Raw genomic sequence first — 11191 nt, 5'->3', positions numbered from 1 at the left:
TAGGATACTTCCTGTTGATCTACAATTATGAAAATTAGCAAGAAGTAATCTTAAGTACCTATAAGCCAAGCAAAGGGAAAAATCTCCCCAAATTTGTACAAAAATATTGTAATTATAAGTTCTGGGGACTAAGTTTTGGGGAGGAACTTAAAACACTAAAAAAAAAAACGGAAAAATCTTCGAGTTTCGATATCAGTGATGGACGAACAACGCACACACATAGGTATTACCTATAAGAAGTACAGAGCACATTGACCATCTCTTTTTGTTATGTTTGTTTTTCGGCTTCAGTGTGAAACGTAATTAATAAAAAATCGAGCAATGAATCATTAAAATAATTGGTCAACAAGACGGCATTTTTTGCCGTAATTAAAAGTATATAGGTGAAATACCGGTCGTTTGTGAAAGATATGAAGATTCTAGTAAAACAAGGCCGATTTAATTTTTTGAAAATTTTATCTTTTACCCGATCAAAAAAAATTAAAGCGAAATATTTCTCCAATACAGTAGAACCTCGATAAGATAGAGACCAAAGGAAACGTAAAATAATTTGAGTTACTAAGGGTTTAAGTTTAAGCTATAAAATTATGGATTTCCAATGACTTAGCAAACTCTTCATCTTTTTCTTTTAGTATACGTCCACTAACACTAATGTTTTTATTTCTACACTGTCTAAACCATGTAAACAACAAGCATTTTTCTAAATTAGAAAATTCAGCAATTCTTCGTCTTTTACATAGAAGACTTTCTCCCGATTCAAACCATTTTTCACTGCTTACTGAGGTGCGATGCCCAAATTATTCGTTTAAGTTATAGAGGGTTTTTATTTTAAGTAATAGAGGTTTTGGACTATGAGGGGAAGGGAACACAAAATTTTATGAATTTATAGAGGTTATTACGTTATCGAGGTTTAAGTTATCAAGGTTCTACTGTATTAAAAACCAAAAGTTTCTACTTAAGTTTCACATCTTTGAACAGTTTACTCATAAAAGTGGTCTTTTCAATTAAACCCTTTAATTGTGATTAATACAGTTTACGATTTTGGTGTGGAAGTACTTTGTAGGCTGATACGATAATTATATTATTACTGTTTGCATAATTTTCCGCCGTTTGCTTTTGTTCACCGAATTCAACGAGCGTCGTCGTCGTCTTGCGTCGAGACGCACCGTGTTTTAAAATTAGCCAAGATTTTACCAGAAGCGGTTCATAATGCGTAGAGAAACCAATATCTGATTTCGTCGGCTAATTTGTAGTAAAGTGGTTTATTAACGTAGTTCAAAATGCCCTCTTGCGCCTCCGCAGTTCCAAGTAAGTGCCCTAATCTCTATATTTCGGCTTATTCAGCTTATTAATTCAACAGCCATTTTCGATAACCAAAATGAGCTGAACAGTTTCATGTCGAAACTGGATCGAAAAAACTGTGTGCTGCCAAAATTTTAAGCGTTCATGATATTAATTTATTTTGCAAGGACTCTAGCGTTTACTTTTCAATTTTCTTTTTTGTTTTTTTTGTTCTGTGCATGTGTGAAAATTAGTGATTTGCTGATTTTGGAATCCGCACAATTGGTTCTTTTCAGTGTTTGGATTCTTTGTGGTGTGTCTTTAAGGTGAATGACCGCCTTGTAAATGTACTCTCGATTCTTTGAAAAGCATACGACACGTAATTATTTTTGATTTTGTTTACGACGTCGATAGAGCGCAGGTAAGGATTTATCACACAAATATGCGCAACAATGCGAACTTTTTAAACGTTAGCAATTGTTTCTCGTTTTGTTTTTCTTGCTTCCGTTTTCACTTTTTCCGAGCATATCATATGATAAAAACATTTCGAAATGTTTACAAATTCGAAGGACTTGTCAAACGTGTGTCCAAAAAACACTGTGACTTTGTGGTTAAATTAAATTAAAACGCTTTGCGGTTTACCTACCTACTTAATCCTTAAGAACTAGTTTTATTTAAAAAATTGTCTTATATTTGATTGGTAATAAATCGAATCAACTTAAAATATATCCGTAAGTACTAAATCGAATAAAAAATAGTCATAATAACAAATAATAAAAACAACCCAGGAATTTTGTTGATTAAGATTATAGCATAGTACGTATCTATTAATTATTTTGCGTATGTTCTATTTTGTTGCATTTTCATATTAAGTTTAGCTATTGAAATCAATTTGTTTTTATTTTTAGCAATGGATACAGTCTATCCAGAGCCAATGTCAAGATTACATAGACGTGTTGTTCCAAAAAGGAGGAAAGGTGGTTCATCAAGGTATCGCACGCAACCTGTGACGTTTTCCGAAATTCAGGTATTTTCATTCGAAGCACTAAATCACTATCATAAAGTTATATTTTAAAACCTACTAGTCAAGTCAATTTAGAACGTTCTTTCAAGTTTTTCGTATATCGTTTTGTACACACTGCTATATTACACCATCGCACAATTTAAAAGCTACAGTATTTTTTGTAAATTACTCAAATGATTTTGAATTGTATTAATTCATAACCGAAATTTCGTTTTTAGATGAAACATTTTATTAACTTTAATTAGTTGATACTTGTGCGTCTTACCGTAAACAAAAACATTAAAAAAATTTTGTAGGAATATAAAAGATGACATAAATAGCAGCAAATATGAATCTAAAAAACGTTTACTAACACAGGAGTACAAGCTGTTAAAAATACAATAAGTACTGAATTAATAATGAATACATATACGTATACAAAAGAATATGGAAAACAACTAATTTACCGTATTTTTTTATCTATGAATATCTATTTGTTGCCACGTGGTTGCTGGGCTTTTATTTAAGTTGTTATTTTGTATATACACTTTTCTAACTTTTCACAAAAGGATTTTCTGGGGCTACGCAATGTACCTGTACTCTGTAGGTTAAGTACTAATATTAATATTTGATTAAACTATAAAGAATTTAATTAAATGTCAATAAATAATAAGATAATTTACTGTTTTGAAAATTGATCGAAATATTGTTTAGGTTTATAAAACAATGGATAAATTAATATGCTGAAGTCGGTGTTATTTTTTCTGCTTTTAAATAAAATTGTGCGGATTGAATTAAACGCCGGTAAATAATTTGCCATCACATGTTGTGTTTTTGTAAATGATGATTTTTATTTCCCCAAATCGCAATGGATATGCCAAATTTTTTATTAATATAAATATGTCTGTCGTTATTATTTAATCGTAATATTTACAAGCAAGTACCGCTTCAAAAATATGGTCTAGCCAGGCATTAAAATAGGAACACTGATTATACAACGTAGGGTATGCCCAACAAGACTAATCAATACATTACGATAATAACTGATAAATTAAATAAACGAAATTGATGTCTCTACATGTCTTTGATAAAAAAGATATCCGACAAACATATTATGTATGGCATTTCATTCTCATTTCTATTTGAATTTTAATAACTTTATTACCGAAATGTATACAACAAAGAACATCTCCCTTTCAAAAACATCTGCGCCATCGCGTGGTAATTTGTACTTGCAATTACATTTATTTAATTCATTTTTATTTTACAGTTAATGTATTTCGATGTAACACATTTTGTTTTTATTCATCGAAAGCAAAAGGAAGTGAAAGTGTAACCAATTTTGTCTGGCGTTAATTCAAAACTCCTAAAACTACTAAAAGTTCGTTTTATTGCGGCACGAGCTCAAAAAAAAGCTCAAAAACCAATAGGTAGCGTATTGGACAACGGTCGCGAAATTCTTATACAATTTATCACGAAAAAATGGTACTTACATTTGACACTCATTTATTTATTTAGTTCAAACAACAATTGATACCCATATAAAATACGATAAAAATACTAATAAATTTTCTACCTCAGAATTCTCAAATACCTTGCACAAATATTAGTTCATTTAAACCATTTTTTTTTGTTTTGTTTAATTTAAAGAATAGGTTTAGATTCTAGCACGGGCCTAGGCCTTTTTTCATATCATTAAGGACTGATAGATTGAGGAGGTACTGTTGAACCTAATATTAATTTTATTCAGCTAAGATTTGCAGATAAAAATTTTACCCCCCTTGGATACTTCTGTACTTATTTATTTTAAAATTTTCAAGGCCGTGTCCTTCTCCGGGGGAGCGGGGTAAATCAACATATATTTTTTTTGTTGAATATGTTTGTAAAGATTGAATTGCTTATGGTGCAATGGTATTAATATATTTTAAAGTTCTAAATTGTAAATTATGTATAAAACATTTCCAGTTTTCGCTGCATTTGTTTTATATTAATACAATCGCGTATTTAGCCGATGCTCTGGTATAACTCTAGATATCTTTATACTACTCGATATCTGATAGATGAATAAAATAAACAAAGGTAAAATTGGAAAGCGTGTTATTTCTATAAATCCTGGATAGGATAAAATGAAACGGATCTGAATGGGTTTTGAGAAAGGGGAGGATAACGAAATTAGTGATATGAGTTCTACTGATATGGCGTTCACGAAATATGTACATATGTCCCCATAGTATTATGTGATGTGCAACGTTCATGTTTACATTATAAAAATGTTCTTACTGAAAAACAACAGACACCTACTATGGCCAATTTAAAACAACTTTTGGTTTAAACTTCAATAATTCTATTGTTTAATAAATTAATTTTAGTGTTTAGATTCTACGTTTTACCTTACCTGATTATCTATATCTTATACACTTAAATAGTGTATTTATAATTTATTTGTTTTGCAACCGCGTAATTGTTAATTTTTTAAGAATATTACTGTATGAGTAAATTAAAAAAAAAAGTATCTTGTCCTTTTTGTCGCTTATAAATCCGGTCACTACTCCTACGATTGAAAAATTATACGTATATTCAGCGGTGCATTAATTTACTTTCTAAATGTCTGTGTAGGTACTAAAAGTATTTAGTAAAACAGATATTACAAAGCGTACAGAGCTAAAGTTCTTAATAAAGACGATGTGTCTATTCATCGTTACCATACCTGTGACTAAGAAGCTATTCAGGGGGGTGTACCGGTGACTAAGGAGCTATTCACCGGTACCCTGCTAGAAAACATTGTGTATTGGTGCTGCAAGTCGCATTCATTTTGAATTAGAAGATTAAATTAATGTTCCATTTATTTTAAATAATTAAATTTAACAACAATTAAATTAAACTTTTAATTTAGTTTAAGTAAATAGATTAAATTACCGCATATTCCGGCATATAAACACCCTCTCATTTTCAGTTGGAGAAATGGAATTTTTGAATTTTTCTTGAGTATTCTTTTTCCTTTAAGGCCCGATACTGTGAATAACTACAGTGGAAATTTCAAGATCGAAAATCGTTTAAGTGCGCCTTACCTTAAACGATTTTCAAAGCCTGAGTACACTAAGTTCCGATAGTTTAATTGTAACTTCCTACCTAATAATACGGAAAGTTCGTACTCGCGTTGTTGCGAATTAATCTTTCTTTAGCATCAATAGAAGAATATACTATGTTGTGTTGTTAAGCACATTGCAACATTCGAAAACAATTTATCGAGAGCAGCGAAAACTGCATCATTACAATAAAAATAAATAAATTAATCAATAAAATTGATTTTTTACCTGGACTAAATTTTAAAAAACGTCACTGCTTACGGCTTTACCTTAGCTTTGAAATATGTTATTCTTCGGATCATTTTAAACAGATAGTTTATGAATATATAGACGGATGTAAGCTAATACATCTAATTTTTCGTTTAACTTTAAGAGATCAAATTTGTTTAATTTAAAACACTATAAAAAGAATAACAGAATTGCAAGTTATTGAGTGCACAAAGATGTACTAGCAGTTTCATAAACTATATACGAAAATGATTTATTGACAAAGCACTAATCAATAATGTTTCTTACAACGTTTGGGTATTGGTGAGCAGCTTCTTAGAAACCGTCAAGGTACCGGTGAATTGCTTCTTAGTTACCGGTAGTCTAATCCTAATAAATATTGTTTAAAATGACTTACCTTTTTAAGTAGAAACGGCCGATGACACTTTGCCAGAAGTTCAGAAATTTCCCTTTTATCCCTTATATAAACTTCGTTTTCTCTTTTCGAAATATTTAGAAGTACCTAAGCAGAACAGAACGCTACTTTCAATTTCATCTAGGCGTTCGTAAAAGTAGTGCTGTATTCATAAGTAACGAACTGATAAGCGTTTAAAGGTTTAAACAAAACGTAACGGAGTAAATAGTCAAAGAAAATATTCAAAATCCAGTGCCGGCCTTAGGTATTACACGTTGCGCCTTGAAGCAGATTTTAAACACTCTCTAAAAAGTCATCGTAATGACCGAAAATGGTCTTGGTCTAGCTATTATTATATTTACATTGTTGTCTTTATAACCGATATTGTTATTACCAAGTTTCGCTTAGTCTGCTAAACGCTATAGCCAGTAGGCACTTTTGAAACTAGCACTGCTTTTAAAACCGCCTAGGCGGAAATGAATATAGGTACTTACCAAATTATTCGTAGCGTCTACAGCACACATATATATTATTGCTTCGTGTATAATACATATGTATGTAGTATCATTTTGCAGGAAGTAGACGAGGAAAACGTGTCAGAAGACGCAACAGCTCCGGCCCCTTCTTCGTCAAAATCAGAGCTCAACCTTCTCAACAGTAAATTCGAAGAGTTCAAAAAGGCCAGGGATATTATCTTGATGGGTAAAACAGACGGCGACTCAAATGATGGAAAAAAGAATCCACTGCCTCTCACAACGTCTCGATCGACAAGCAAACTACCCTCAAGGCCGTCATTTTAGGGATTAAGGCCGTTTTTTTTTACTTATTAGCGTTTAGAATAGTTACCTTAATCTATTTATGTGATCTATTGAATAGTATTCTAGAAAAGAATTGGAGATTGTTAAAGATTTTGAAAGTATCTATTTATTTACGACGTACTTGCCTATATACATACATTATTATGCGGTAGGTATGTATTTTTACAGCGTTGCCTGAATGAATTGCCTTTTTAAAATTGATTGGTTGAGGCTAATCCTAAATGAAAATAATATATTTTAGACAATTTTACAAACTACCTAGTCAAATGAAATAATTTTGTATTTGTACCTATCATTATTTATGGTAGCGTAAGTCTATTTCTCCACCTTTCTTTCTTTAGCAACAAATCTTTGTTAATATACCTATTTATTACTTTTATACATACATATAATATGGAATTAAAAAGAAGATCTACTATTTAATATATATGATCCTCTCTACGCAATAATTCGTCACATTTTAGAAGCAAAAGCAATTTTTATACCTGTAATATTATCTATATATGTAAAAGAATCTGTAAATACTACTAATGAAATTATAAAGTAGTCAATCATTAAATGTTTAAGATTCATAGAAACGTAAACCTGATAAGCTGAACAAAAATTATAAAATAATATACTTACCTAGTATGGGCAAGGTTAAACTAAACTGACTTGAAGACGTTATTCTTTGGACAGAAACTTTACAACCTTTCAAAACTAGTGGACAAGTGAATATAGTGAATAAACAGTAGCATTTCTTATTGTCGCGTGCTTTCAACCAGGGCACTGCAATATATATTAGGATATTTTGGAAGTGATATATTTTATTTAAAATTTCAGGAGAAAATTGATTTAAAACATTATGTGGTATTTATAAAAAGGAGCTTCGAAAAATTGAAGCAATTCCTTCAAGGTATATGCATAAAAAAAAGCGAAGGAAAAGTTTTGCTTCGAGGGTTTGCTTTAAAGTAAAAGGTTTTACATAATTTGTATTTACAAAAAGAAGCATCTGCTCGAAAACTAAAAGATTTGCTTCTAAAAAAAGGAATCTAGGTTCACAACAATTGTACTTGCTCTTTTCAACTTTTCAGTAGTTGTCCAGGTATCACACAGATTGAAACGTAAAAATTTATGTATTTGTAGGTCAATTTTTGTGTTAAAATCTATCTAAAAGGACTTGTATAACTAATTTTTAGTTGTGTGGTTCCAGTGTTGTGCTTGTTATGGTTAATATGGTTTATTTACGTACAAGAAAATATTAGAAATCAAGACGTACACCACGAGAATTAGATTTTAAAACGTTATTTAGATTTGAGGAAGAGAATATCGTGTTCTGCGTTATTGTGCAAACCATTTTAAATTTGTTAACTTCCAGCACTGCACAAGTAAATCAGAAATATATTGATTGATTGCACAATGCAAGTTTAACTAGTTTGTCAAAATCGGTAGCGGCTAATCTGTACCTTTTACTTTATTTATATGAAGCATTTCCTTGCAAAGAAAAGGTACAGATTATGAATACAAATTATAGCAAAAGCTTTTACTTCTACCTTTTACTTGAAAGTAAATGCTTTATTTTTATAAATACGACCTATTACCTTGATTTGAGTAAATTTTGTTTATGAAGCTCGTTTCTAAAATTAATTTAAATCTTATCTTCACCTTTACGGAAAGGCCTTTTTGTGATCTAAGGAAAGTACAAGAAAAGATATAATGTTCACAACAAAGAGCAACAGTCAGTCAGTATAATTTAACGTCGTCCTTAATATAATTACATTTTGTTTTAAAAATTAGTGATAAGGAAACGCTGTGGCTTCATATAATATAACATTTTATTAAACCCAATATTTTGTTGTCTGGGGTTAGAAATAGGGCCCAAAAATTTTTATAACAGTAGAGGAAAGTCGCTTCGTTTTGGATACCCCTTTCATTCAATTTTTTGAGTGATAAGAACATTATTCATATCCTTTTACACTTAATATAGATCTGATAATATACCTGTCTTCCTAATGAAAGCGCAAAATCTACCTTGAAGGACAAAAAATTGCAAATACAAAAAAGTGCCATTTTTCAAATTTACGAAAAGGGTTCCTAAAATTGGATATCCTATTTAAAACACCGGAATCTATTTCGAAAAGCAAAAATTATAAAAAAAAATTTTCTTAGTTGTAATGCCGTGAAAAGACATTTTCTATGTAGAAAAACAAGCCCTAAAACTTTGTAGGTATTTAGTTCAGAAACCTAAAATTTGGACACAAAATACGGCACTATTCTTATCTAAACTTAGGCAACCTTTATTTTGTGGTCTCACGCGAATAAAATAAAAAAACCTTAAAGTAGAGTTCTATAAAGGTGACCATACTCGACCGCCATTTTGGCTCGGACCACTGGAACATGAGGCAAGGTGTTTACATTTACGTCAAGTTTACCATTTATTATGGGGATTTATAGCAAAACTTAGTTGCCTTTTTTTGCTTTTTTGTGGCATTCAGAAAGTTTTATTATTAATTTTTGGTGCCCCAACAACAGGATCCATACAATCTTGTGATATTTACTCCTGGAAAACGTTACTCTCAAGTCCTTTTTTTTTTGATAATAAGTTTAAAAATCTAAGAAAATTTTGCTCTTTTGTGCAGTAGTGTGTTACAAATTTTTAATCCGTAGAACTTCTTAAAAATATTGATAAAATTAGTGGCAATTAGAGTCTGCAAGTGGAGGTTATCTAATTCGTCATTTGCATTTGTTACCCAAAGGATGATCTACATTCTCCATATGCGGATTAAATGTCGAGAGCGCTCTAGGCTAGCACCTCATAGGCGCCCCTCTGGCGGTCATATATTTTGAAAAATATTTTTTTTTTTTTTTAGTTTTTAACCTTGCGCCCCTGGGTATATGCCTACTTTGCCTTATGGATAATCCGCCACTGCAGATTGTCATACATTTTGTAAACGTATTTACTATCCGTTAAAACACGTAACACGCTGTTGACAAACATACTTTTCAAAAACAGCAAAATTTTTCTATATTTTTTTAACTTTCCAAATATGTTAGGTACCTACCGCTGAAGCACTAATAATAATGCCGTAATAATAACTAAACACTGAATGCCGCAAAAAGCCAGACAAAAGATTAAGTTGCTATAAAACCCGATAGTAAACCATGAAGCAATGCTGTTTTCTACAGTATGTATCCGGAACCAAAATGGCGGTCCAGTAATATACTATAGTTGTGTAATATTCGGATCCTTCACAAAAAATGTATCCGTTATTCGTATCAGTCATCATTCCCGCTTTCCGTGTCACTGTAGGAGAGGGAAAATGAACACTTACAAATACAACAGCTGTCCAAAGTGTGAATTACAAAATATATTACATTTACAAAATCGCAACTTTGCGAAGATCATAAGATCATAACTTCTAAATCCAAATGTTGCTTCACTTCCTTGAGTATCGAAGGGAAGGGAAGAGAAGATGTTCAATTGTAAAGTAAATAATATCCGTATCCCTATCCGGAAAAACTGTTCGGATATAGATATTTGGGATATATCTCGTAACTAAAAGCATCCGTATCCTGTATCCGGAATCAGAGCCCTATTGTAGTATTGATATCCGATATCCGGATACAGTTTATTAGTATCCGAACCCAATTGTAGTATATAATCACCATTATAGAGCTATACTTATGGTATTTAGTAATTTTTACTTCAAAAGTTTGTGACACAACCATTTTACCTACTTTCGCCCTTTTTTAAGGGTTTACATAAACACATAAGGTTATGGCGTTACCAAGTATTGAACAATTGTGTTATGTACTACAGCTAGGCTTATTTACGTTAAAAACCTTTTGTTTTGTGGCTTCAATTATAAAAAATTCTTAATGGATTTTAATCCCTTGCACTGCTATTGTATGACTTATTGTGTCACCGCTTATCCTTAGTAGAAAATATTCTATTTCCTCAGTTTTTAATTTTTGTGTTTTTATACGAAATCGCATATAAGTATAACCAACGGAATATATCCGTACCTGTCCATACCTTTAGTGCTCTACCGTGGTGTTCGGATTGTATGATGTGCTACGCAACAAGTCCGTTTTCGTTCCAGTTGCGCATGACGTCAGGTTGAGAGCTATCATCTATACGGGTAGAATAAATCAAACCTATTGAATTTTGGCTTACTGAAACGTTGTCAAGCAAGCAATAGTAACCAGATTTCTTGTTAATAAAGGATTACTTATTTTATTATGTAGGAAGCTATAAAAAATACGCGATTTTTGAAATTAATCCATAACTTTGATTATTTCTACCACTTATGTTAACTGATTAGTTCAAAATGAAGAATTGGGGGTGTCACGCTATTTAGATAAACATAACACCATAATTAACCGAGGAAACACCCCCACA

The 11191-nt window shown here is 31.4% G+C and overlaps 1 protein-coding gene across 3 annotated transcripts; it reads left to right on the top strand.

Annotated features, from left to right (window-relative positions):
- Positions 1-1163: 1163 nt before the first annotated feature.
- On the top strand, positions 1164-7684 carry LOC108742417. Of its 3 annotated transcripts, XM_018477733.1 has the most exons (4): positions 1200-1308; positions 1578-1702; positions 2190-2308; positions 6568-7684. In XM_018477733.1, exons 3-4 carry the CDS (start codon positions 2192-2194, stop codon positions 6790-6792), a joined length of 342 nt encoding a protein of 113 aa, XP_018333235.1. In that variant the 5' UTR covers positions 1200-1308; positions 1578-1702; positions 2190-2191; the 3' UTR covers positions 6793-7684. The 3 variants fall into 3 exon arrangements, with proteins under 3 accessions (XP_018333166.1, XP_018333235.1, XP_018333312.1); XM_018477664.1 differs by lacking the exon at positions 1578-1702 and having other exon boundaries at positions 1164-1308; XM_018477810.1 differs by lacking the exons at positions 1200-1308; positions 1578-1702 and adding an exon at positions 1776-2012.
- The last annotated feature ends 3507 nt before the right edge of the window (positions 7685-11191 follow it).

This window comes from Agrilus planipennis, unplaced genomic scaffold (assembly GCF_000699045.2).
Source record: "Agrilus planipennis isolate EAB-ADULT unplaced genomic scaffold, Apla_2.0 scaffold2, whole genome shotgun sequence".
NCBI lineage: Eukaryota > Metazoa > Arthropoda > Insecta > Coleoptera > Buprestidae > Agrilus > Agrilus planipennis.
Note: the sequence above shows the minus strand (reverse complement) of the source record. Positions and strands in the feature narration are given on the sequence as shown.

Coding starts and splice junctions, on each gene's coding strand:
- LOC108742417 (XM_018477664.1), top strand. CDS start 1,281: ATGCCCTCTTGCGCCTCCGCAGTTCCAA. Junction 1,309..2,189: donor TTGCGCCTCCGCAGTTCCAA/GTAAGTGCCCTA, acceptor TTTTATTTTTAG/CAATGGATACAGTCTATCCA. Junction 2,309..6,567: donor TGACGTTTTCCGAAATTCAG/GTATTTTCATTC, acceptor ATCATTTTGCAG/GAAGTAGACGAGGAAAACGT.